We start from the raw sequence: 27,334 nt of genomic DNA on the forward strand, positions 1-27,334 counted from the left end.
GGTCGCTTCTGCGACGTCGCAAGTGCGACATTGATGTCCGCAGATGCGGAATTTTGCCTGGCAGCCTCACTTCGCAAATGCGAGCTCGCAGATGCAAAAATATGCAGATGAGAAAATGCTGGACAGAATACTTAAAAATTAGGAGTTAACAACTTTTACTCATTTTTGAGTTTTGAGTCTCGGATTTGGGCGATTCCAAAGGGGGTTTTCATGACTTCAACTTGGGTAAGTATTTTATACCCGAAAGTGCTTATATTTCACAATCCATATTTATATTCATCATTTATTTCGGATTTAGATGGAAGAAATTGAAACTTTTTATAAAACTTTCCAAAATTAAAAACTTAGGATTCGAAGGTGCATTTGACATCGGAATTTGATAATTTTTATATAGTTGGACTCGTCTCGGAACGGGTGTTCGGATTTCGTAAGTTTTTCCGAGATTCGAGATGTGGATCGTACTGTTGATGTTTTAGATGAATTTCGAAATTTAATTCAGAAAATTAGAAATTTCGTGTGGAATTAATTCCTACGAATCGTGTTAAGGATATTGAATTGTTTGTGACTAGATTTGAAGCTTTCGGACACTAATTCACAAGACAAAGGTGTATTTGAATCTTGAGTTGGTTGCAAATCGAGGTAAGTGTCGTGGTTAACCTTGACTTAAGGGAGTAGGACTTATTTGTCTATTTGCTACGTGATTTAATGTGCGGGTACAACATATATGTGAGGTGACGAGTACTTATGTGTTGTGGTTAAGTCAAAGCATGTGGGTAGAATTTGGTTATTGTGAATAATTGTCTATTTAATTAAGATATTTCTTCTTAAGTTATTATTGTTTACTTGATCATTTTTCATGAGACTATTGCTAGTTTAATTATTGTTGAATATTTTGAAAGGTGATATCGGTATTCTGGTATTGAATTGATTGATAAGTATATATCCCCGTATTTAAATACTCTTCCGAATTTATATCATTATTTTCATGGTAAGGAAGGGTGTAAAAAGACGAAGGGTGATGTCGTGCCATTTATATTATTTATATTACCCTTGTCATGGTGAGAAAGAGTGTAAAATCACGAAGGGTGATGTCGTGCCATTTTCAAAGAGAGTTAAAGCATGAAGGGTGATGCCGTGTCAGAAGAGAGTTAAAGCACGAAGGGTGATACCGTGTCAATTATTATTATTTATTTATTAATTTATGGGAAGAATGAGAGTAAAAGCACGAAGGGTGGTGTCGTGCCGTTTTCATATTATCAGTTGCTCATTTTATTGTTGATGAATTAACTGGTTGCTACGTGACACTTCTCCTGCTGAAATTATTATATTCCCCTTCGCATGTTCCCTCCCAAATTTATAAATTGTTATTTATTGTGTTATTGTTGCTTCGTATTTGTATATACTTGTACAGGTTGTTTACGTACGTGTCTTGTCATAGCTTCGTCACTATTTCGTCGAGGTTAGGCTCGACACTTACAGAGTACATGGGGTCGGTTGTACTCGTACTATACTCTGCACTTCTTGTACAGATTTTGGAGTTGGTCCCAGCGGCGTACCATAGACTTGCTCGGATTCAGCTACCTAGAGGAGACTTGAGGTATAACTGCACAGCGTCCACAGTTCTGAAGTCCCCTTCTATCTTATCTTAGGTGAGTATTATCTTTCAAATAACTTGAATTTTATTCAGGCCTTTATTTGTATTATTCTAGTAGATCGTGCACTTGTGACACCAGATTCGGTGATGTATTTTGATGATTCGGTGGTTATGTTCTCCCTCACTTTATGTCAGTAATACTTCCGTTTAATTTAATTTATTTAAATAATGGTTAAGATTATGCTAACATTGGCTTGCCTATCAAGTGAAATGTTAGGCGCCATCACGGTCCCGAAGGTGGGAATTTCGGGTCGTGACAAGTTGGTATCAGAGCACTAGGTTACTTGGGTCTCACGAGTCACGAGCAAGCTTAGTAGAGTGTGAAGGATTGGTACGGAGACGTCTGTACTTATCTTTCAGAGGCTATGAAGTTTAGGAACAATATCACTTCTTTCTTATTCTGTCGTGCGATTCTATTCTATCACGAATGATTGAACCATTCTATTTTTATTCTTTCGCATATGGTAAGAACACGTAATACATTTACCGACGGACATGGACCAGAGCCCCGGTGGCAACTATGACCTGGGGTAGAGGCCGAGGCCGAGGCAGAGGAAGAGCTCAAGCTAGAGCTCGAGCAGCAGCACCCATAGTGGAGCCACGGGTGGAACTTCAGGAGGAGGTTCCTGTTCAAACTGTACCTGTTGGGCTAGTTCAGGTCCCAGAAGGATTTATAGCTACTCTAGTGCTTCAGGACGCTCTAGTCCGTTTGGTGAGTCTTATGGAGGGCGTGGCCCAGAATGGTACATTTCCAGTGGCACCAGCCGTCTCGTAGGTTAGGGGAGGAGCACAGACTCCCACTACTCCCGCTCGGGAGAAGATGGCTCCCCAGTATCAGGCTCTAGCAACCCCGCCAGTTGGGGTAGTTCAGCCAGTTGTTGTGGCACAGGCTGGTGTTAGGCCTGCCATGTCTTCTGAGGCTTATTGAGGTTGGACAAGTTTACTAAGCTCTTTCTAGTTTGCTTCAGTGGTACACCTTGTGAGGACCCACATGATTATCTTGACCGTTGCCATAAGGTGTTGCGGAACATGGGTATAGTTGAGACCAATGGGGTCGATTTTGCAATATTTTATATGACGGGTTCTACCAAGAGGTGGTGGAGAGATTTTATGTTGACCAGACCAGCTGGGTCACCTGCACTGACTTGGGAGCAGTTCTCGTGGCTATTTCTAGAGAAGTTCCTCCCTATCACATTGAGAGAGGATTACCGCGGGCAATTTGAGCGTCTCCAGCAGGGCAGTATGATTGTTACTCAGTACGAGACCCATTTTGTGGATCTAGACCGTCATGCTCTCCTTTTACTTCCTACTTAGGGAGAGAGAGTGAGGAGGTTTATTGACGGACTCACTCACCCTATCAGGTTTCAGATGGCCAAGGAGATCGAAAGTGAGATTCCCTTTCAGATGGCTGCTAATGTTGCTAAGAGGATCGAGATGGTTCTTGCACAGGAGAGAGGTCAGGGGTCTGATAAGAGGCCTCGTTAGTTCGGTGGGTTCAATGGTGCCTCGTCTGGAGGCAGGGGTAATATTGGTAGAGGCCATCCTCCAATGCCATTTCATTCAGCGCTCCAGGCATCCCACAGTGCTTCAGGTGGTCATGGTCCTCATGTGTCTCATTCCGACCAGCTAGCTTATAGTGCACCACCAGCTCCTTTTAGTGCACCTCCCATCCGAAGTCATCAGAGGTGGAGGTCAGCCAATTAGAGGTCGTCATAGGGATGCAATTCAGAGTGGTGGGGCGCAGCCCGATTTTATGCTTTTCCATCTAGGCTTGAGGTCGAGTCGTCCGATGTCGTGATCACAAGTATTGTTCCAGTTTGACATAGAGATGCTTCAGTTCTATTTGATCCAGGATCTATTTATTTCTATGTGTCCTCCTATTTTGCTTCATAACTGGTTGTGCCTCATGATTCTCTGAGTGCTTCCATGTGTGTGTCCACGCCGGTGGGAGATTCTGTTATGGGAGATCATGTATATCGTTCATGTGTGGTTACTATTGGGAGTCTTGAGGCTAGCGTGGACCTTCTACTTCTTGATATGGTGGATTTTGATGTCATCTTGGGTCTGGATTGGATGTCACCTTATCATGCTATATTGGATTGTCATGCCAAAATAGTGACCATAGCCATGCCGGTGTTGCCTCAATTAGAGTGGAAAGGGATTCCTGACCATTCTGCCAGCAGGGTTATCTCTTATGTTAAGGCTCGGCGTATGGTCGAGAAGGGCTGTCTAGCTTATTTGGCTGATATTCACGATTCTAGTGCGGATGTTCCTTTTATAGATTTAGTCCCAGTTGTCCGTGAGTTTCCAGATATATTTCCTGCAGATTTGCCGGGGATGCCACCCGACAGAGATATTGACATATGTATTGATTTGGCTCCGGGCACCCATCCCATTTCTATTCCACCATACCGTATAGCCCCGCCGGAGCTAAAGGAATTAAAGGAGCAGTTACTAGACTTGCTTGATCAAGGATTCATTAGACTTAGCGTCTCGCCCTGGGGTGCACCGGTATTATTTTTAAAAAAGAAAGATGGTTCAATGCCAAGAATTGATGACTTATTCGATCAGCTTCAGGGTGCCAAGGTGTTTTCAAAGATTGATTTGAGGTCTAGTTACCATCAGTTGAATATTAGGGCATCCGATGTCCTTAAGACAGCTTTTCAGACTCGGTATGGGCATTATGAATTCCTAGTGATGTCATTTGGGCTGACAAATACCCCAGCAGCATTTATTGATTTGATGAACCGGGAATTCAAGCCCTATTTGGATTCTTTTGTGATTGTATTCATTGATGATATCTTGATTTACTCCAACAGTCGAGAGAAGCATGAGCAGCATCTTCAGAGTGTGCTTCAGACTTTTAAAAATAATCAGTTATATGCCAAATTTTCAAAATGTGAATTTTAGTTAGACTCAGTTGCCTTCTTGGGGCATGTTGTATCAGCAGAAGGCATAAAAGTGGATCCTAAGAAGATTGAGGCAGTTCAGAATTGGCCTAGACCTACTTCAGCTACAGAGATCCGGAGTTTCCTGGGTTTGGCAGGTTATTATCGTTAGTTTGTGGAGGGGTTTTCATTTATAGCATCTCCATTGACCAAATTGACCCAGTAGGGTGCCCCATTCAGATGGTGAGACGAGTGTGAGTTGAGCTTTCAGAAGCTCAAGACTGCTTTGACTACGGCATCAGTGTTGGTATTACCCACAGGTTTAGGATCTTATACGGTGTATTGTGATGCATCTCACATTGGGCTTGGTGCAGTATTAATGCAAGATGGCAGAGTGATTGCATATGCGTTACGGTAGTTGAAGGTTCATGAAAAGAATTACCATGTTCATGACTTAGAATTGGTAGCCATTGTTCATGCGCTGAAGATTTGGAGGCACTACCTTTAAGGTGTCTCGTGTGAGGTATTCACTGATCATCATAGTCTACAGTATCTGTTCAAACAAAAAGGTCTCTATTTGAGGCAGAGAAGATGGTTAGAGTTGTTGAAAGACTATGATATCACCATTTTGTATCACCCCAGAAAGGCAAATGTGGTGGCCGATGCCTTGAGTAGAAAGGTTGTGAGTATGGGTAGCCTTGCGTATATTCTGGTTAGTGAAAGTCCGTTAGCTGCAGATATTCAGACTTTGGCCAATCAGTTCATGAGGTTAGATGTTTCACAGTCCAGTCAGATTCTAGCTTGCACAGTCGCTCGGTCTTCCTTGTATGAACATATCAGAGAGCGACATTATGATGATCCTCATTTGCTTGTCCTTAAGGACACGGTGCAGCACGGTGGTGCCAAGCAGGTTGCTTTGGGGGAAGATGGAGTTATGCATATGTAGGGTCGTATATGTGTTCCTAATGTGGATGGGCTTCGTGAATTAATTCTTGAGGAGGCCCACAGTTCCCGGTATTCTATTCATCCAAGTACCGCCAAAATGTATCAAGATTTGCGGCAACATTATTGGTGAAAGAGAATGAAGAAGGATATAGTTGCATATGTAGCTCGGTGTTTAAATTGTTAGCAAGTCAAGTACGAGCATTAGAGACCTGGTGGTTTGCTTCAGAAGTTAGAAATTCCTGAGTGGAAGTGGGAGCGTATCACTATGGATTTTGTTATTGGGCTCCCTTGGACTTAGAGAAAGTTTGATGTAGTATGGGTCATTATGGACAGGTTGACCAAGTCAGCACATTTCATTCCAGTAAAAGTTACCTATTCTTTAGAGCGGTTCGCGGAGATTTACATCCGCGAGATTGTCTGCCTTCACAGTATGCTCGTGTCTATCATTTCTGATCGAGGTACGCAGTTCACCTCGCACTTCTGGAGGGCTGTACAACATGAGTTAGGCATGCGTGTTGAGTTGAGTACAACATTTCATCCCCAGACAGACGGACAGTCAGAGCGCACTATTCAAATATTGGAAGATATGCTTCGCGCATGTGTTATAGACTTTGGAGGCTATTGGGATCAGTTTTTGCCACTTGCAGAGTTTGCATATAATAACAGCTACCGGTGGCTCCATATGAAGCATTATATGGGAGGTGATGTCGTTCGCCTGTTGGCTGGTTTGAACTGGGAGAGGCTCGGTTGTTGGGTATCGATTTTGGTACAGGATGCCTTAGATAAGGTCAAGGTCAAGGTTATTCAGGATCGACTTCGCACAGCTCAGTCTAGGAAAAAGAGTTATGCCGGCCGTAAAGTTCGTGATGTTGCATTCATGGTTGGAGAAAGAGTATTGCTTCGGGTTTCACCTATGAAGGGTGTAATGGGGTTCGGAAAGAAGGAAAAGTTTAGCCCTAGGTATATTGGACCCTTTGAAATTCTTGAAAGGGTGGGTGAAGTAGCCTACAAACTTGCACTACCACCTAGTTTATTAGCAGTTCACCCGGTGTTCCATGTATCTATGCTCCGAAAATATCATGGTGATCCGTCCCATGTGTTAGATTTCAGCTCAGTCCAATTGGACAAGGATTTGACTTATGAGGAGGAGCCGGTAGCTATTCTAGCTCTGCAGGTCCGACAATTGAGGTCTAAGAGTGATCCATCAGTTCGAGTACAATGGAGAGGTTAGCCAGTTGAAGCATATACCTGGGAGTCCGAGTCGGACATGCGGGGTAGATATCCACACCTTTTCACTAGCCCATGTACTTATTCTAATTCCGTTCGAGGACGAACGTTTGTTTTGGAGGTGGAGAATGTGATGACCCGAAAGGTCATATTTAAATTTAATATTTATTTATGTGTTCTGAGACCTCAAATAGCACCATTCAGCTTTCCTCGACTAACGTGCACATTCTGTATAATTCTTCGGGAAGCTTTTATGTGAAAATTGATTAAAATGTGAAATAGTGCTTTAAAACTCATTTGAGTTGACTTCGGTCAACATTTTGAGCAAACAGACCTGGATCCATGTTTTGACAGTTCCGGTAGGTCCGTATCGTGATTTGGGACTTGCGCGTATGTCCGAAATTTAATTTGGAGGTCCCTAGCTTGAGTTATCACCATTCGTTGAAAATTGGAAGTTGAAAGCTTATAGACTTTCAAAGTTTGACCACAAATTGACTTTTATTGATATCGGGCTCGGATTTTGATTCGGAAAGTTGGAATAGTTCTGTTATGTCATTTATGACTTGTGCGCCAAATTTGAAGTCATTCTGGATTCGTTTAATATGTTTCGGCACGAGTTTTGTAAATTGAAAATTTTGAAACTCATAAGTTCGAATCGAGGTGTGAATTATAATTTTGACGTTATTTGACGTGATTTGAGACCCCGAGTAAGTTCGTATTATGTCACGGGACTTGTTAGAATATTTGAACGAAGTCCCGAGTGGCTGGGGTGAGTTTCGGACGAAATTCAGATCGTTTAGAGCATATTGAAAGCAGCCGGTTCTTGGTAGAACCTGGTGTAATCGAACCTGCGAAATGGTGAACGCAGGTGCACATCCACTTCTGCGAAGGCTGGAGCGCTTCTGCAGATGAGACCGCTTCTGCGGTCGTTTGGTCGCTTCTGAGACGTCGCAGGTGCAACATTGATGTCTGCAGATGCGGAATTTTGCCTGGCAGCCTGACTTCGCAAATGCGAAATTTTTGTTCGCAAATGCGAGCTCGCAGATACGAAAATAGGTCCGCAAATGCGAAAATGCTGGACAAAATGCTTTAAAATCGGGAGTTAGATATTTTTACTCATTTTTGAGTTTTGAGTCTCGAATTTGGGCGATTCCAAAGGGGTTTTTCACGACTTCGACTTGGATAAGTGTTCTATACCCGAAAGTGATTATATTTCATAAATCCATGTTTATATTCATCGTTTATTTCGGATTTAGATGGAAGAAATTGGAATTTTTGTAAAACTTTCCAAAAACGAAAACTTAGGATTTGAAGGTCCATTTGAAATCGGAACGGGTGTTCGTATTTCGTAAAGTTTTCCGATATTCGAGATGTGGGTCCCACTGTTAAATTTTTAGATGAATTTCGGAATTTAATTCAGAAAATTAGAAATTCCATGTGGAATTAATTCCTACGAATCGTGTTAAGTATATTGAATTGTTTGTGACTAGATTTGAAGCTTTCGGAGACTAATTCGCGAGGCAAAGGTATATTGGAATCTTGAGTTGGTTGCAAATCGAGATAAGTGTCGTAGTCAACCTTGACTTAAGGGAGTAGGACTTATTTGTCTATTTGCTACGTGATTTAATGTGCGGGTACAACGTATATATGAGGTGACGAGTACTTATGCATTGTAGTTGAGTCAAAGCATGCGGGTGAAAGTTGGTTATTGTGAATAATTGCCTATTTAATTAAAATATTCCTGCTTAAGTTATTATTATTTATTTGATCATTTTTCATGAGATTATTGCTAGTTTAATTATTGTAGAATATTTTGGAAGGTGATGTCGGTATTCTGGTATTGAATTGATTGATAGGTATATATCCCCGCATTTAAACACTCTTCCGAATTTATATAATTATTTTCATGGTAAGGAAGAGTGTAAAAGAACGAATGGTGATGCCGTGCCATTTATATTACCCTTTCCATGGTGAGAAAGAATGTAAAAGCATGAAGGGTGATGCCGTGCCATTGTCAAAGATAGTTAAAGCACGAAAGGTGATGTCATGCCATAAGAGAGTTAAAGCACGAAGGGTGATGTCGTGCCAATTATTAATATTATTTATTTATCAATTTATGGGAAGAATGAGAGTAAAAGTACAAATGGTGGTGCCGTACCGTTTTCATATTATCACCTGCTCATTTTACTATGGATGAATTAACTGGCTGCTACGTGACACTTCTCCTGCTGAAATTATTATATCATCTCCCTTCGCATGTTCCCTCCCAAATTTATAAATTGTTATTTTTTGTGTTATTGTTGCTTCGTATTTGTATATACTTGTACAGGTTGTTTACGTATGTGTCTTGTCATAGCATCGTCACTACTTCGTCGAGGTTAGGCTCGACACTTACGGAGTACATGGGGTCAGTTGTACTCATATTACACTCTGCACTTCTTGTGCAGATTTTGGAGTTGATCCCAGCGGCGTACCATAGATTTGCTCGGATTCAGCTACCCAGAGGAGACTTGAGCTATAACTGCACAATGTCCCCAGTTCTGAAGTCCCCTTCTATCTTATCTTAGTTGTGTATTATCTTTCAAACAGCTTGAATTTTATTCAGACCTTTATTTGTATTATTCTAGTAGCTCGTGCACTTGTGACACCATATTCGGGGATGTATTTTGATGATTTGGTGGTTATGTTCTCCCCCACTTTATGTCAGTAATACTTCCGTTTAATTTAATTTGTTTATATTAAATTAAACAAATTTAATTTAAATTTTTAGTCATGACAAGTTGGTATTAGAGCACTAGGTTACTTATGTCTCACGAGTCACGAGCAAGCTTAGTAGAGTGTGAAGGATTTGTAGGGAGACGTTTGTATCTATCTTTTATAGGCTATAAAGTTTAGGAACAATATCACTTCTTTCTAATTCTGTCGTGCGATTCTATTCTATCACCAATGATTGAACCATTCTATTTTTATTCTCTCGCAGATGGTGAGAACACCTAATACATTTACCGACGGACATGGACCAGAGCCCCCGGTGGTAACTATGACCAGGGGTAGAGGCCGAGGTCGTGCCAGAGGCCGAGGCACAGCTCAAGCTAGAGCTCGAGTTGCAGCACCCGTAATTGAGCCTCAGGTGGATCTTCAGGAGGGGTTCCAGTTCAGACTGTACCTGTTGGGCCAGTTCAGGTCCCGGAAGGATTCATAGCTACTCCAGTGCTTCAGGACCGTCTAGTCCGTTTGGTGAGTCTTATGGAGGGCGTGGCTCATAATGGTACATTTCCAGTGGCACCAGCCATCTCGCAGGCTGAGGGAGGAGCACAGACTCTCACTACTCCCGCTCCGGAGCAGATGGCTCCCCAGTATCAGGCTCCAGCAGCCCCTCCAGCTGGGGTAGTTCAGCCAGTTGTTGCGGCACATGCCGGTGATAGGCCCGCCATATCTTCTGAGGCTTTATTGAGGTTGGACAAGTTTACTAAGCTCTTTCCAGTTCACTTCAGTGGTACACCTTCTGAGGACCCACAGGATTATCTTGACCGCTGCCATGAGGTGTTGCGAAACATGGGTATAGTTGAGACCAATGGGGTCGATTTTGATGTATTTCAAATGATGGGTTCCGCCAAGAGGTGGTGGAGAGATTTTATGTTGACCAGACCAGGTGGGTCACCTGTACTGACTTGGGAGCAGTTCTCGCGGCTATTTCTAGAGAAGTTCCTCCCTATCACATTGAGAGAGGATTACCGCAGGCAATTTGAGCGTCTCCAGTAGGGCAGTATGACTGTTACTCAGTACGAGACCTATTTTGTGGATCTAGCCTGTCATGCTCTCCTTTTACTTCCTACTTAGGGAGAAAGTGTAATAACCTGACCAGTCGTTTTACTTTCTAGAACCTCATTCCCCTAAATAAGACTTCCCATACATTCTTTTACTGATTTATGACATGCGGGAATGGTTGGTTCGGGATTTGAAAGAGTCTGGGGTGGAATCGGAACACTTGGTTCCTTAAGGTTGGCTTGAAAGGCCAAGTTTTACTTCGGCCAACATTTTGAGTAAATGACCTTAGAAGCAGGATTTGACGGTTCCAATAGGTTTGTATGATGATTTCGGACTTGGGCATATGTTCGGATCGGGTTTTGGATGACCCGGGAGCGTTTTGGCGCCCAATAGTGAAAGTTGATTCTTGAAGGTTTTAGAAGTTCTTTAAAATTTGATTTGGAGTGGGTGTTGGGAATATCAAGGTCCAAACGGAATTCTGAGACCGGAAATAGTTCCGTAGTATCATTTAAGACTTGCACGCAAAATTTGGTGTCATTCCGAATAGTATAAGTATGTTTCGGCGCATTGAAAGTAAATTGAAGAACTTGAAGTTCTTAAGTTTGAGTCAATTGGTTTTAGGGTGTGATTCTTAGTTTTAATATTGTTTGGGGCGTTCCAAGAGTTTGAGCGAGTCCGTTTTCTGATTTCAAACTTGTTGGTACATTCACGGGGCCACAGGGGTCTCGAGTGTCAATCGGACGAGGCCCAGACTAAGTTGGAATTTGGAAGCCAAAGCTGAAGCTCCAGCTGCTGTCATAATCGTACCTGCGCTTGGTCAGCCGCAGGTGCGAGCCCGCAGGAGCGAGCCCCATGATCTCAGATGCATCCCAGCATAGGCTGCCCAGCCATCACAGAAGCAGAAGAAGGACCGCACTTGCGAAAGCGCAGGTGCGAAGGCAGGTTCGCATGAGCGTGAAGTGTCGCAGATGCACGTCGTTTGTCGCAGATGCATGGCTGCAGGTGCGATCCCCTGGGTGCAGAAGTGAGATGAGGCAGACTGGCTTTGGTCCGCATCTACGTGAGTTACCCGTAGAAGCGGAATCGCAGATGCGCCAATTTAACCGCAGGTGCGGAAGTCGCTGAAGGGCAGTGATGTTTTAAATCGGGGTTTGAGCACTTTTGCCCACTTCTTACTCTTCTTGGGGGCGATTTAAGAGCTGGTTAGAGAGGGGATTTCCATCAACTAGTTGAGGTAAGTAATTCCTATCAAATGTAAGTTAAATATATGGTTTATGGGTAGGTTATAACATGTAAATTGGTTAAAATCATGGGTTTAGGTAAAAACCTAGGTTTTTGATAAAAATGAGATTTAACCACGAAATTTGTTATGAAATTTAGTAAAAATCATATATTTATGTTCCTAAGGTTATGGGTAACAACTTTTTTTAAACATTTTCGGAATTCAGGCACGCGGGCCCGGGGTGAATTTTAAGAATCTTGCAATTTAGGTTGGGTAAATCACTTAAATGGTGGAATTATGAACTTTTGAGCATAGATTGATTTATTTTATGTAATGTTTGACTAGCTTCGAGTCGTTTGGCGTCAAATTTGGAGGTTTAAGCGCGTTCTTGAATTGGGAAGTAGGCCTTGAGACGAGGTAAGTCTCATTTCTAATCTTGTAAGAGGGAAATTACCCCATAGGTGAACTAAATTAATATATGTTGTTATTTGTGGGGTGGGGGGGCACGTACGCATGAAGTGACGAGAGTCCGTATATAGCTACTATTCCTGTTATGTTCGGGTAGTCTTAGGCTTACACCATGCCTTGTTGATATTGTTATTGTTTTATGTATATTGTTTGCCTTGAGAAGGGCAGAATGGAGTATGCTTATTAAATGTTTCAAAAAGGAATTGCAATTGAGGAAAAATAATGGGATTTTAAAAGTTTTCATTTGAATGTCGTATTTTGAAAAGAATGGGAGAGTACTATAAAAAAATTATGAGATTTTTGTGTAACCGCGTCGCATGTATGATTCGCGAGCAGGAAAATTCCTTAAATTAATATTTGACCGCGTCGCATGTATGATTCGCGAGCGGGGGAAATAGATGCATTTATGGTTTACGCCGTTCGACCCTCGACGGTGCACGGTTTAAATATTTTGTTGGATCGGGCCGTACGACCTCAGCATAATTGCGCATGCTAATTATTTGGAAATTCTCCATGATTTATTCTGCTTAAATGCCTTGAAATGTAAGTCTGTAACACCCCAAAAAATTTCGAAGTACTTAAGTGTAAGGCCCCGTAAAATTTTGCAAAAGAAAGTAATGTTTCGTGGTGCCGAATTGGTTTTACGTGTTGAGTATATGTTGTGTGCTTGTGTTCTAGACTTCAAAGGTAGATGGGATGATCATTTATCACTCATAGAATTTGCATACAACAATAGCTATCATGCTAGCATTCAAATGGCACCGTTCGAGGCTTTATATAGTAGGAGATGTAAACCTCCCCTTGGGTGGTTCGAAATTGGGGAAGAAGAGTTGATAGGGCCAGACCTCGTGCATCAGGTTATGAAAAAAGTTAAAATCATTAAGGAGCGGCTAAAGACTGCTCAGAGTCGTCAGAAATCCTATTCGGATGTTCGTCATAGGGATTTGGAGTTCAAAAAAATATGATTGGGTAAAAAGGAAAATTGAGTTCGAGGTATGTCGGACCGTACAAAATCATTCAAAGGATCGGTGAGGTGGCATACAAGCTTGAACTACCACCTGAGATGTCATTAGGACACCCGGTGTTTCATATGTTTATGTTAAAGAAAGTAGTTGGAGATCCGACACTCATTGTTCCGGTTGAGACTATTGAGGTAAATGAGAAATTGACTTACGAAGAGATTCTAGTTTCTATTATTGATGGCCAAGTCCGGAAATTGAGAAATAAAGAAATTACCTCCGTGAAAGTGTTGTGGCGAAACCAACAGGTTGAAGAGGCTACTTGGGAGGCCGAGGAAGAAATGAAGAAAAAGTATCCTTATTTGTTTGAATGACCATGTATTTATAAAGTTGTGATCTAGGAAAATTATAAGACTTACTTTCTATGAATTATATATGATTTGTACATTTGATGTTGAGGGTGTTCCGTTCTGGAAATATATTGCCTATGAGGCCACAGTTGGTGTTATTTTGTATTATGTTACGTCGTTGGATTATGTATATGTTGTTAGAATGTGTTTCTTGGGCTCTCTGACAGATGGATAGGCTAAATTACAAAGGAAACTCTAGCAAAATTTTTGGAAATTTAGGGAGTTAGTCAAATTTGGGGCTGCTAGTTTGTGGTATAAAACAAACTAAGTTACATAAGATGCTAATGATGGATTTTTATCCTCATTCGAGGACTAGTGATCCTAAGCGGGGGAGAATGTAACACCCCGAAAATTTTCGAAGTACTTAAGTGTAAAGCCCCGTAAAATTTTGCAAAAGAAAGTAATGTTTCGTGGTGCCGAACTGGTTTTACGTGTTGAGTATTATTAAAATTCTTCATGGTGAGCTTGCTCGCTGCGGCTCGAACTTTTTGGGTTGAACAATGCACCGGAAAGTAAAGGAAATTTTTTGGCAGAAAAGTGCATTTCTGCGATCCATTATGCGACCGCAGAATCACTCTACGGATCGCATAATGGCCGCAGAGTGAGGCAGTTAATGGGGTCAGTTGGAAGCAATTATGCGGTCGACTATGCGACCACATAACTGTTATGCGGTGCACTATGCGATCGCAGAACAATTATGCGGACCGCATAGTAACCGCAGACTCAAGCAGATTTTTTGTCATTTTGGACACCAATTATGCGACCGCGGAACCTGTTCCGGAGCTTCATTTTTGAGTTTTTAAAACCCGACCCTACTTCGTTAAATACACATTTTGGGCCATTTTTGAGATATAATCTGACATTTTAGAGTGAGAGAGAGTACCCTAGAGTGAGAAGGTGTTCTTTAATAATTGTTCTTCAATTTTTGCTCAAGTTTTGGAAGATTAAGAAGGCAAGCTGACTAGGTCTTCATCCTAGAGATTGAAGTTGCTAAGAATTTCGGAACGTTTTAGAGTTTAAGGAAGCTTAATTGAGGTATGATGGCTATACTCTTCTCTTAGAATTGAATCCCATGATATTCATGTAAATTATGTAAGTCCCGAGTGATTCATTATGAAACTGGCTATTCCGAGTAAGATTGGGTTGAAAGAAATATATTCAACAAGCATCCCAAATGCTTTATTCATGTTATGTTACCAATTTAGGATGTGTTAAAATATGGGTTGTGCATTAATAATGTTTCGACTTTAAGTCAAGTTTAAATGAAGGCTATTATGCCAAATTTTGTGAAATATCTCTATGTGCCTTAGACTCTAAATTGCTCATATGTGTACTACACACCTTGATTTGAATTATATTTGTTGTTGATAATGATAATTATGTTTGAAATTGATAAGGTGAGCATGAAATACTGAATATGGCCAACGTGCCAAGAATGATCTTATAATTATGGCCACTAGTGCCAATGAAATTAAAAGATGTGAAAGTATTAGGAAATGCGATGATTGATATAAAAAGGTTGATATTTCAAATAAGACAGCCTAGTAGATCGGGTCGTGATCGGACACCATGCCGCACACGTGGTGGTGATTGTGCTGGAAATTGGTAATGATAGTAATTGTGGTTGATGTCTCTAATGAGATGGCCTAGCCGATCGGGTTGTGATCGGACTCCGTACTAAATTTACGGTGGTATTGATATTGACAGTAATTGTGGTTGATTCTCTAATGAGATAGCCTAGCCGATCGGGTCGTGATCGGACTCCGTACTAAATTTACAGTGGTATTTGTATTGATAGTAATTGTAGTTGATTCTCTAATGAGATAGCCTAACCGATCGGGTCGTGATCGGACTCCGTGCTAAAAGTACGATGGCATTGGTATTGTGAACATTGGTATTGTGAACAATGGTATATAGATACTAAAAATCTCCCAATGTGAGATATAGAAATTAATTTGAACATTGTCTTGATCCTAAATAGAGGTTTGATGTTGATTAAGGCTTTTATTGATATTATGATAATCTTGTTGTATTATATGTTATTCTATTGAGAGGGTGTTTAGTTATACATGCTAGTGCTATTCAACCGTACTAACATCCCTTTTGCCGGGGGCGCTGCATCTTTAAATGGATGTAGGTGGTTCCACATCAGGAGATATTGATCAGTGATAGTAGTGCACCTTCTTCCCAGCTGACTTGGTGAGCCCCCACTTCATTCCGGGGTTATGAATCTTTTGTACTTTATGTATTCTGTTTGAGGTATAGCCGGGCCTTGTTGCCAGCATTATCATTGTACTTTTCTTTATTTATAGAGGATCCGTAGACATAGTGTGGGTTGTGTATTGGTGCTGGAAAAGTCAAAATATATATATTATGTTGTGGTTGTATTACTTGTCTAATTGAGACTTTAAAAATGATAAAACTACTGGAAATGAATTGGTATTGTAGACGTGAACACCTTTTATCTAATTAAGGAAAATATGCATTATCTCCATTCGTGGATGAGTTTGGGTAGAATAAAATCTAACAGGCTTGCTCGGTCGGGTTCACTCGGTTGAGTGCCAGTCGCGCTCCTCGGTTTTGGGGCGTGACAAAGTTGCTAAATGGTGTTACGAAAATTTAAGTTATAATTATGAAAGTATGACTTATCTCTTCCTGTTGTTGAACTGACAGTGTCATTCATGATATCCATGCTTAGCATAATACTTTTATTACATTATCATTGGCCTAGTAAGCGTGAAGTCGACCCCTCGTCACTACTTCTTTGGATTAGGCGAGATACTTACTGGGTACAAATTGTTTATGTACTCATACTACGCTTCTGTACTTAATTGTACAGGATTTGAGGCTGGTGCATCTAGTTACCTGCCCGGCGTGCATACTTGATCTTAGACTGAGATTTCACGGTGAGCTGCCCCTTCCGAGCCGTTCAGCAGCATGCCGGAGTTTCTCTTTTATTTTTATCTGTCTATTCTATTTCAGACAGTAGAATAGTCTTCTTTTGTATATTCTACTAGTTGCCCACACACTTGTGACACCAGATCTTGGCATGTATTAGTAGACTTTGATTTTTAGGTTGCAATTCAATAGTTATAACTGCTTTTAGATGTTTTTGTTTGTTTGCCTTAAAAATCCTTTATTTACCAAATGTTTTAAAATAAGTAAAGATAAATGGGAAATCACTAAGTTGTTCACTATTGGCTTATCCAGCAACGGTGTTGGACGCCATCACGGTCTAACATGGAGTTGGGTCGTGACAACATGGTATCAGAGCACTAGGTTCACGTAGGTCTCACAAGTCATGGGCAGGCCTAGTAGAGTCTTGCGGATCGGTGCGGAGACGTCCGTACTTATCTTCAAGAGGCTATAGGGTGTTAGGAAACTACTCTTTATTCATCTCCTATCGTGCAATTGATATTATACTAAGTTTCTTCCTTCTTTTCTCTCACAGATGGTGAGGACGCGTACGATGGACGTTCCAGACCCAGGAGGAGCTGCTCCTCCCATTGCTAGAGGCTGAGGCAGAGGCCAGGGGAGGGCACCGGCCCGAGGTAGGGGACGAGGGCGACCCAGAGCTGCCCCAGTAGCACCACCAGCGGATCCGGTGGAGGATCCCATTATTGAGGAGCAGGGCGAGGTGCCTGCCGCAGAGCCAGCCACGATAGATTTCATGACAGCACCGGGCTTTCAGGAGGTCATGGGCCGTATGATGCGGTTCATATCATGGGCCGTATGATACGGTTCATGGACACAATAACTCAGGCTGGTTTATTTCCAGCGGACCCAGCCACATCTCAGGCGGGAGGGGGAGCACAGACCCCTACTGCTCAGGCTCCTGGGCACGTAGTTGCAGTATATCAGACTCCGGGTGCACTACCCGTGGGTAGAGCCCAGCAAGTTGCGGCAGCTGCACCTGAGCCTAGACTGACTGCGGACGGCGATCCGCAGAAGTTATTGGACAGGTGGACTAGGTTACACCCTCCTGTCTTCGGGGGGCGAGCGTCATGAGGATGCCCAAGATTTCATTGATAGGTGCAGGGACAGACTGCACAACATGAGGATACTAGAGTCTCATGGGGTTGACTTCACCACTTTCCAGCTAGAGGGCAGGGCCCGTATATGGTGGCAGTCTTATCTTCTTGGCAGACTAGCAGGTTCTCCTCCCATGACTTAGAGCCAGTTCACACAGCTTTTCCTGGATAGGTATATTCCACCCTCCGAGAGGGAAGAGTTGCGGTATCAGTTTGAGCAGCTTAAGCAGGGGCAGATATCAGTGACCGACTATGAGGCGAGGTTTTCTGAGTTGTCTCGCCATGCACTTATGATACTTCCTACGGACACAGAGAGAGTGCAGAGATTTGTTACGGGGTTGCACCCCAATATTCGGGATAGTATGGCCCGCGAGGTTGAGATGGGTACCGGTTATTAGCTAGTAGTAAAGATTGTTCGGAGGATTAAGGCTACCGCCAGAGAGGTAGAGAGCAGATGTATACAAGAGAGCCTGTTTCTCTAGAGAGTTTAGAGGTGCCCCGGCTAGGGGCAGAGGTCAGATCGGGAGGGGTCAGCCTAGTAGGCCCACATATTCAGCACCACCACCTCCTCGGGGTGCTCCGGCGTGACCATATTTTAGTGCTATGCCAGAGAGTTCTTATCGCCCACCAGTTCATCAGGGTTCTTCCAGTGTTTATTTCAACGCCATGCGAGAGAGTTCATACCGCCCACCAGCCATTCAGGAATCTTCTAGTAGGTATTTAAGTTATCAGGGTCAGACTTCGGGGCAGCAGTCTATGGTACTGTGAGGTTGTTACGAGTGTGAAGATCTGGGTCACATGAAGAGATCCTACCCCAGGCTTCGGGGCAAGGCAGTACAAGACGGTTAGAAGCCCATGAATTTAGCTCCAGCAGCTGCACCAGCCGTCCGGCCGCCTAGAGACGGAGGGCAGGTGGGTAGAGGTCGTCCTAGAGGTGGAGGTCAGGCAGGCGGGGGCCAGTCAGGTGGCGCCCTAGCTAGATTCTATGCGTTTTCGGCCAGACCAGATGCAGTGGCCTCAGATGCCGTGATCACAGGTATTATTTCTGTCTGCGATAGGGATGCTTCGGTGTTATTTGATCCAGGATCTACCTATTCATATGTATCATCTCTGTTTGCTCATTTTCTGGATGTTCCTCATGAGTTCTTGGGTACTCCTGTTTATGTGTCCACTCCTGTGGGTGATTCTGTGGTTGTGGATCAGATCTATCGATCCTGTGTGGTCATATTCTATAGTTACAAGACTAGGGCAGGCCTTTTGTTACTTGATATGACCGACTCTAAGGTCATCCTGGGCATGGACTAGTTATCCCCATACCACGCCTTCCTTGATTGTCATGCCAATACTGTTACCTTAGCGATGCCAGAATTACTGAAATTGGAGTGGAAGGGTTCCTCGGTTAGTACAGCTAGTCGGGTCATCTCTTTTCTGAAGGCTCGACATATGGTCGAGAAGGGTTGTTTGGCTTATCTAGATTATGTTCGGGACACCACCGCAGAGTCTCCGACGATTGATTCAGTGCCAGTAGTTCGAGAGTTCGCCGATGTGTTTCCTTCTGACCTTCCAAGCATGCCGCTAGATCGTGATATTGATTTCCGTATTGATTTGGCTCCAGGCACCCAGCCTGTATCTATCCCACCGTACCATATGGCTCTGAAAGAATTGAAGGAGTTGAAGGAACAGCTTGAGGAGTTGTTAGCAAAGGGGTTTGTGATACCAAGTGTATCACCTTGGGGTGTACCGGTATTATTTGTGAAGAAGAAAGATGGGATTATGCGGATGTGCATTAATTACCGCCAGTTGAATAAGGTTACCATCAAGAACAAGTACCCGCTGTCACGTATCGATAATTTGTTTGATCAGTTGTAAGGTGTTAGGGTGTTTTCTAAGATCGACTTGAGATCGGGGTACCATCAGTTGAAGATTCGGGACTCAGATGTTCCGAAGACTACCTTCCATACCAGATATGGTCATTATGAGTTTCTAGTGATGTCCATCAGCTTGACTAATGCCCAAGCGGCATTTATGGATTTGATAAACAGAGTGTTTAGGCCTTATATTGATTCCTTTGTTATTGTCTTCATTGATGATATCTTGATTTACTCACGTAGCCTGGGGGACCACGAGCAACATTTGAGAGTAATACTTCAGACATTGCGAGAGCAGGAGCTATATGCTAAGTTCTCCAAATGTGAGTTTTGGCTAGAGTCTGTGGCATTCTTGGGGTATTTTGTGTCAGGAGAGGGTTTTAAAGTGGATCCCAAGAAGATTGAGGCAGTTCAGAGTTGGCCTCATCCCACTTCGGTGACTGAGATCAGGAGTTTCTTGGGGTTAGCAGGCTATTATCGACGGTTTGTGGAGGGATTTTCATCCATTGCAGCACCTTTGACTAGATTGACCCAGAAGGGTGCTCCGTTCCGTTGGTCCGATGATTGTGAGGCGAGCTTCCAGAAGCTCAAGACAGCTTTGACTACAGCACCGGTTTTAGTGTTGCCTTCCAGCTCGGGGATGTATACGGTATATTGCGACACTTCACGCATTGGCTTGGGTTGTGTATTGATGCAGGAGGGGCGAGTTATTGCATATGCTTCGCGTCAGCTGAAGATTCCTGAGAAAAACTACCTTGTGTACGATCTAGAGTTAGCCGCGATTGTTCATGCTCTTAAGATATGGAGGCATTATCTGAATGGAGTATCATGTGAGGTTTATACTCATCATCACAGCTTACAGCATTTGTTCAAGCAAAGGGATCTCAATTTGAGGCAGCGTAGATGGCTCGAGTTACTGAAGGATTATGACATCACCATTCTTTATCATCCGGGCAAGGCAAATGTGGTCGCAGATGCCTTAAGCAGGAAGGCATATAGTATGGGTAGCTTGGCATTTATTTCAGCGGAGGAGAGGCCACTAGCTCTGAACATTCAGTCCTTGGCTAACAGACTTGTGAGGTGTCACGACCCAATTTCCCCTCCATGTGACGTCGTGACGACACCTAGTCTCTACAACTAGGTAAGCCTAACACTTTGCGGAACAATGAAATAAAAATATAAATTTAACCAATTATTCAAAAATACACAACAAATCCCAAAACCCGAAACATCGTGAATCGCAAACTACAAAAGGAAAATCTAGTGTCTCTATACATCAGAGTCTAACAAGGAAAAATACAGAAGATAATGGGCATGAGAAAGAGTAGAAGGGGACTCCGAAGTATGCGGACGCAACAGATATACCTTGAAGTCCCCAAAGCTGTCCCGGCTCACTGACAGTGCGGCTGATAAGGTACACCTGGATCTGCACACGAAAAATATGTGCAGAGAGTAGCCTCAGTACACCACAATCGGTACCCAGTAAGTGCCAAGCCTAACCTCGGTCGAGTAGTGACGAGGTCAGGTCAAGGCCCTACTGGTAAGTATGTAATAAAATAATATAGAGTGTAATACCGCAATAAAATAAAGGCTGAAATTTAACAACAATGAAATCATAGAAGGTAACAGCTTAGTACACAGAAACACAACAGGGGATCTCCCGAGATACTGTCTCGTAGTCCCAAACGTAAATGTGCAGGGGGATCTCCCGGAATACCGTTCCGTAGTCCCAAAGTAAATATGCAGGGGGATCTCCCGGAATACCGTTCCGTAGTCCCAAAATAAATGTGCAGGGAAATCTCTAGGAATACTGTTCCGTAGTCCCAAAATAAATGTGCAGGGGGATCTCACGGAATACCATTCCGTAGTCCCAAAGTAAATATGCAAGACATCGGGGATCTCTCGGAATACTGTTCCGTAGTCCCAAAGTAAATATGCAGCGCGAATAATAGAAATACAACTACATCACAAAATTCTTACAATTTAGACTAAGTACCAGTCAGGGAAGAAGCAGAAAATTCATTAAGCATGTTGCACATAATTCACATAAACAATTAAGACACGTAGACATGTTGTATTAGACTAAACATGATAGCTACACATATTGGAATAACTCAATTAAGAATGAAAATAGATTAGTACTCATTAAAATGGTATAACTCAAAATAACAGGAAAAACATGTTGCTGCTCAGTAAGAAAATCGGGTTTTCCACAACTAGCCCGTGTACGTACTCGTCACCTCACGTACACGGCGCTCACATATCACAATAGTTCTAAATCTTAAGGATATTTTCCCCCACACAATGTTAGGCAAGCCACTTACCTCGAACCAAGCTCAATCAATCGGTCACAATGCCTTTTCAACGAATATCTGGCTCCGAATGGCCCAAATCTAGCCAAAAGCAAGTACATATCATAAATACAACAATAATAGACTTATCTAATTAACAAAATCAATATTTTAACAAAAATTCCAAAATTAACTCAAAAATGGCAAGGGCCCACATCTCGGAATCGGGTAAAAGTCATAAAATACGAAAGCTCATTCACTCACGAGTCTAACCATATCAAATTTACTAAAATCCGATACCAAATGGTCCTCCAAATCCACAAACCAAACTTCCAAATCCCTAGCCTCCAATTCCCAATTTCCACCTTAAATACACACTAACTAAGTGGGAAAATACATGGGGAAGCAAGATTATTGATCAAAAATAAGCACAAGGGACTTACCTTAAGAAATGCATCGAAAATGCTCTAAACAATCGCCCTAAACCGAGTTTGCAAAGTCAAAAATGACAAAAATCACGAAGCCCTTCGGATTTAACCACTGCCCAGGTATTTCTGCACCTGCGAAACCTGGGCTCGCACTTGTGGGTGCGCTTGTGCGGAAATTGTGCGCATCTGCGCAATTCACTTGCCCCCTCTGCCTTCGCACCTGCGATGAAAGGGCCGCATCTGCGTGTGCGCACCTGCGGAATTCCCTTCCGCTTCTGCGGACCTCGCGCACCTGCGAAGATCCCGCAGATGTGGAAATCTTCTCGCACCTGCGGGCAGCCTTGCGCAGGTGCGATTACAGCAGAACCAGCAAAAGCACTAGATTTTCCTAAGTCCAATTTCATTCTGTTAAGCATCCGAAACACACCCGAGGCCCCCGGGACCTCAACCAAACCTACCAACCAATGCTATAACACCATACGAACTTAGTCGAGCCTTCAAACCACATCGAACAACACCAAAAATCATGAATTAAGCACGGATTCAAGCCGAAGAACTTAGAATTTTCCAAATTCTACAAATGATGCCGAACCATGTCAAATCTAGTCCGAATTACCTCAAATTTTACACACAGGTCACAAATGACACTACGAACCTACAACCACTTTCGGAAATCCATTCCGAGCTCGATATCAAAATTTCCACTATTGGCCGAAATCGCCGAAAATCTAACTTTCGCCAATTCAAGCCTAAATCTACTACAGACCTCCAAAACACATTCTGGACGTGTTCCTAAGCTCAAAAATCACTCAACTGAGTTAACGGAGTCAACGGAATTCCATTCCGGATCCGTCTTCACACAGTTCCGACTACGATCCAAATTCTAAGACTTAAGCTCTCATTTAGGGACTAAGTGTCCCAAAACACTCCGAAACTCAAAACTAATCATCCCGGAAAGTCACAAGAGTAGAAATAGATATTGGGGAAAGCCGTTAATAGGGGTTTGGGGCTCAAACTCTCAAAATAATCGGCCGGGTCGTTACATGAGGTTGGATATTTCAGAGCCCAACCGAGTTCTTGCATGTATTGTTGCTCAGTCTTCATAAGGGCAGATCAAGGCCCAACAGTTTGATGATCCGCACTTGGCAGTTCTTAGAGAGACGGTACTTCAGGGTGGTGCTAAAGAAGTTTCTATTGGCGAGGATGGTGTTCTGCGACTCCAGGGTCATCTATGTGTTCCTAATGTCGATGGCTTGAGGGAGAGAACTCTAGAGGAGGTACACAGTTCTCGGTATTCTATTCATCCAGGTACTACGAAGATGTATCGTGACCTAAAACAGCATTATTGGTGACGGCAGATGAAGAAAGACATAGTAGAGTATGTAGCTGGGTGTCTAAATTGCCAGCAGGTCAAGTATGAGCACCTAAGGCCAGGTGGCCTACTTCAGCAGATGACTATACCTGAGTGGAAATGGGAGCGCATCACTATGGACTTCGTAGTTGGTTTGCCGCCGATCTTGTAGAAGTTTGATGCAGTTTGGGTGATTATCGACAGATTGACCAAGTCGGCACACTTCATTCCGGTTGTGACTACCTATACTTCAGAGAAATTGGCCCAGATTTATATTAGGGAGATAGTCTAGTTGCACGGTGTACCTATTTCCATCATATTAGATAGAGGCCCCCAGTTCACTTCACATTTCTGGAGAGCCGTACAGAGTGAGTTGGGGACCCGTGTAGAGCTCAGCACAGTGTTTTATCTACAGACCGACGGACAGTCAGAGCGAACAGTTCAGATATTGGAGGACATGCTGAGAGCATGTGTGATTGACTTTGGGGGACAGTGGGATCAGTTCTTGCCATTGGCCGAGTTTGTTTATAATAACAGTTATCAGTCCAGCATCGAGATGACCCCATTTGAGGCTTTAAATGGTCGGCGACGTCGTTCTCCCATCGGGTGGTTTAAGCCCGGCGAGGCTAGGTTATATGGTACTGATCTGGTGAAGGATGTCTTGGAAAAGGTAAATTTGATTTAGGAGCGACTTCACACAGCACAGTCCAGACAGAAGAGTTACGCGGATCAAAAGGTACGTAATGTATCATTTGTGGTAGGCGAGAAGGTTCTCTTGAAAGTTTCGCCAATGAAGGGTATTACGAGATTCGGGAAGAAGGGCAAGTTAAGCCCAAGGTTTATAGGCCCATTTGAGGTGTTGAGGCGAGTTGGGGAGGTTGCTTATGAGATTGCTTTACCTCCCAGCCTATCTGGGGTTCATCTAGTTTTTCACGTGTCTATGCTCCGGAGGTACCATGCCGACATGTCTCATGTGTTAGACTTCAGCACTATTCAGCTAGATGAGAGCTTGGGCTATGAGGAGGAGCCAGTTGCTATTGTTGCTAGGCAGGATTGCCAGTTAAGGTCCAAGAGGATTTTCGCGGTAAAGGTTCAGTGGAGGGGCCAACCAGTCGAGGAGGCAACCTGGGAGTCCGAGGTAGACATGCAGAGCAGATATCCACACTTATTCAGCACTTCAGGTATGAATCTAAACCCGTTCGAGGACGAACGTTTATTTAAGAGGTGGAGAATGTAACAACCCGACCGGTCATTTTTCTTTCTAGAACCTCGTTCCCCTAAATAAGACTTCCCATACATGTTTTTAATGATTTATAACTTGCGGGGATGGTTGATTCGGGATTTGGAAGAGTTTGGGGTGGAATCGGAACACTTGGTTCCTTAAGGTTGACTTGAAAGGTCAAGTTTTACTTCGGTCAACATTTTGAGTAAACGACCTCGGAATCAACATTTGACGGTTCCAATAGGTTCGTATGATGATTTCGGACTTGGGCTATGTTCGTATCGGTTTTGGATAACCCGGGAGCGTTTTGGCGCCCAATAGTGAAAGTTGGTTCTTGAAGGTTTTAGAAGTTCTTTAAATTTTGGTTTGGAGCGGGTTTTGGTAATATCGAGGTCCAAACGGAATTCTGAGACCGAAAATAGTTTCGTACTGTCATTTAAGACTTGCACGCAAAATTTGGTATCATTCTGAGTAGTACAAGTACGTTTCGGCGCATTGGAAGTAAATTGAAGAACTTGAAGTTCTTAAGTTCGATTCAATTGGTTTTAGGATGTGATTCTTAGTTTTAATGTTGTTTCGGGCGTTCCGAGAGTTCGAGCGATTCCATTTTCTGATTTCAATCTTGTTGGTACGTTCGGACGGGGCCCCAGGGGTCCCGAGTGTCAGTCGGACGAGGCTTGGACCAAGTTGGAATTTGGAAGCCAAAGCTGAAGCTCCAGCTGCTGTCATAATCGCACCTGCGCTTAGTCAGCCGCAAGTGTGAGCTCACAGATGTGATCCCTATGATCGCAGATACATCCCAACATAGACTGCCCAGCTATCGGAGAAGCGGAAAAAGAACCGCACCTGCGAAAGCACAGGTGCGAAGGCAGGCATCGCAAGAGCGGGAAGCGTCGCAGATGCGCGTCATTTGTTGCTGATGCATGGCCGCAGGTGCGATCACCTGGGTGCAAAAGCGAGATGAGGCAGTCTGACTTTGGTCCGCACCTGCGTGAGTTGTCCGCAGAAGCGGAATCGCAGGTGCGCCAATTTAACCGCAGGTGCAGAAGTCGCCGAAGGGTAGTGATGTTTTAAATCGGGGTTTGAGCACTTTTGCTCACTTCTTACTCTTCTTGGGGGCGATTTGAGAGCTGGTTAGAGAGGGGATTTCCATCAACTAGTTGAGGTAAGTAATTCCTATCAAATGTAAGTTAAATACATGGTTTATGGGTAGGTTATAATATGTAAATTGGTGAAAATCATGGGTTTAGGTAAAAACCTAGGTTTTTGATAAAAACGAGATTTAACCACGAAATTTGTTATGAAATTTAGTAAAAATCATATATTTATGTTCCTAAGGTTATGGGTAACAACTTTTTTTAAACATTTTCGGAATTCAGGCACGCGGGCCCGGGGGTGAATTTTAAGAATCTTGCAATTTAGGTTGGGTAAATCACTTAAATGGTGGAATTATGAACTTTTGAGCATAGATTGATTTATTTTATGTAATGTTTGACTAGCTTCGAGTCGTTTGGCGTCAAATTTGGAGGTTTAAGCGCGTTCTTGAATTGGGAAGTAGGCTTTGAGACGAGGTAAGTCTCCTTTCTAACCTTGTAAGAGGGAAATTACCCCATAGGTGAACTAAATTAATATGTGTTGTTGTTTGAGGGAGGGCCACGTACGCACGAAGTGATGAGAGTCCGTACGTAGCTACTATTCCTATTATGGCCGGGTAGTCTTAGGCTTACACCATGCCTTGTTGATATTGTTATTGCTTTATGTATATTGTTTGCCTTGAGAAGGACGGAATGGAGTGTGCTTATTAAATGTTTCAAAAAGGAATTGGAATTGAGGAAAAATAATGAGATTTTAAAAGTTTTCATTTGAATTTCGTATTTTGAAAAGAATGGGAGAGTACTATAAAAATTTATGAGATTTTTGTGTAACCGCGTCGCACGTATGATTCGCGAGCGGGAAAATTCCTTAAATTTATGTTTGACGGCGTCACATGTATGATTCGCGAGCGGGAAAAATAGATGCATCTATGGTTCGCGCCGTTCGACCCTCGGCAGTACACAGTTTAAATATTTTGTTGGATCGGGCTGTACGACCTTGGCATAATTGCGCATGCTAAATTTTTGGAAATTCTCCATGATTTATTCTGCTTAAATGACTTGAAATGTAAGTCGCTAAATGGTGTTAGGGAAATTTAAGTTATAATTATGAAAGAAGGACTTATCTCTTCCTGTTGTTGAACTGACAGTGCCATTCATGATATCCATGCTTAGCATAATACTTTTATTACATTATCATTGGCCTAGTAAGCGTCAAGTCGACCCCTCGTCACTATTTCTTTGAGTTTAGGCGTGATACTTACTGGGTACATATTGTTCATGTACTCATACTACGCTTCTGTACTTAATTGTACGGGATCTTAGGCTAGTGCATCTAGTTACCCGCCCGGCAAGCATACTTGATCTTGGATCGAGACTTCAAGGTGAGTTGCCCCTTCCGAGCTGTTCAGCAGCATGTCGGAGTTTCTCTTTTGTTTTTATCTGTCTATTCTGTTTCAGACAGTAGGATAGTCATCTTTTGTATACTCTACTAGTTGCCCACACACTTG

The 27,334-nt window shown here is 42.9% G+C and overlaps 1 protein-coding gene across 1 annotated transcript; it reads left to right on the top strand.

The window, feature by feature from the left end:
• The first annotated feature begins 18,427 nt into the window (after positions 1 to 18,427).
• Positions 18,428 to 27,296, top strand: LOC138905243 (uncharacterized). The gene is made up of 7 exons (XM_070193748.1): positions 18,428 to 18,536; positions 18,657 to 18,856; positions 20,138 to 20,275; positions 23,272 to 23,467; positions 23,834 to 24,180; positions 24,307 to 24,594; positions 27,285 to 27,296. Exons 1-7 carry the CDS (start codon positions 18,428 to 18,430, stop codon positions 27,294 to 27,296), a joined length of 1,290 nt encoding a protein of 429 aa, XP_070049849.1.
• The last annotated feature ends 38 nt before the right edge of the window (positions 27,297 to 27,334 follow it).

The sequence above is a fragment of the Nicotiana tomentosiformis genome, chromosome 2 (assembly GCF_000390325.3).
Source record: "Nicotiana tomentosiformis chromosome 2, ASM39032v3, whole genome shotgun sequence".
NCBI lineage: Eukaryota > Viridiplantae > Streptophyta > Magnoliopsida > Solanales > Solanaceae > Nicotiana > Nicotiana tomentosiformis.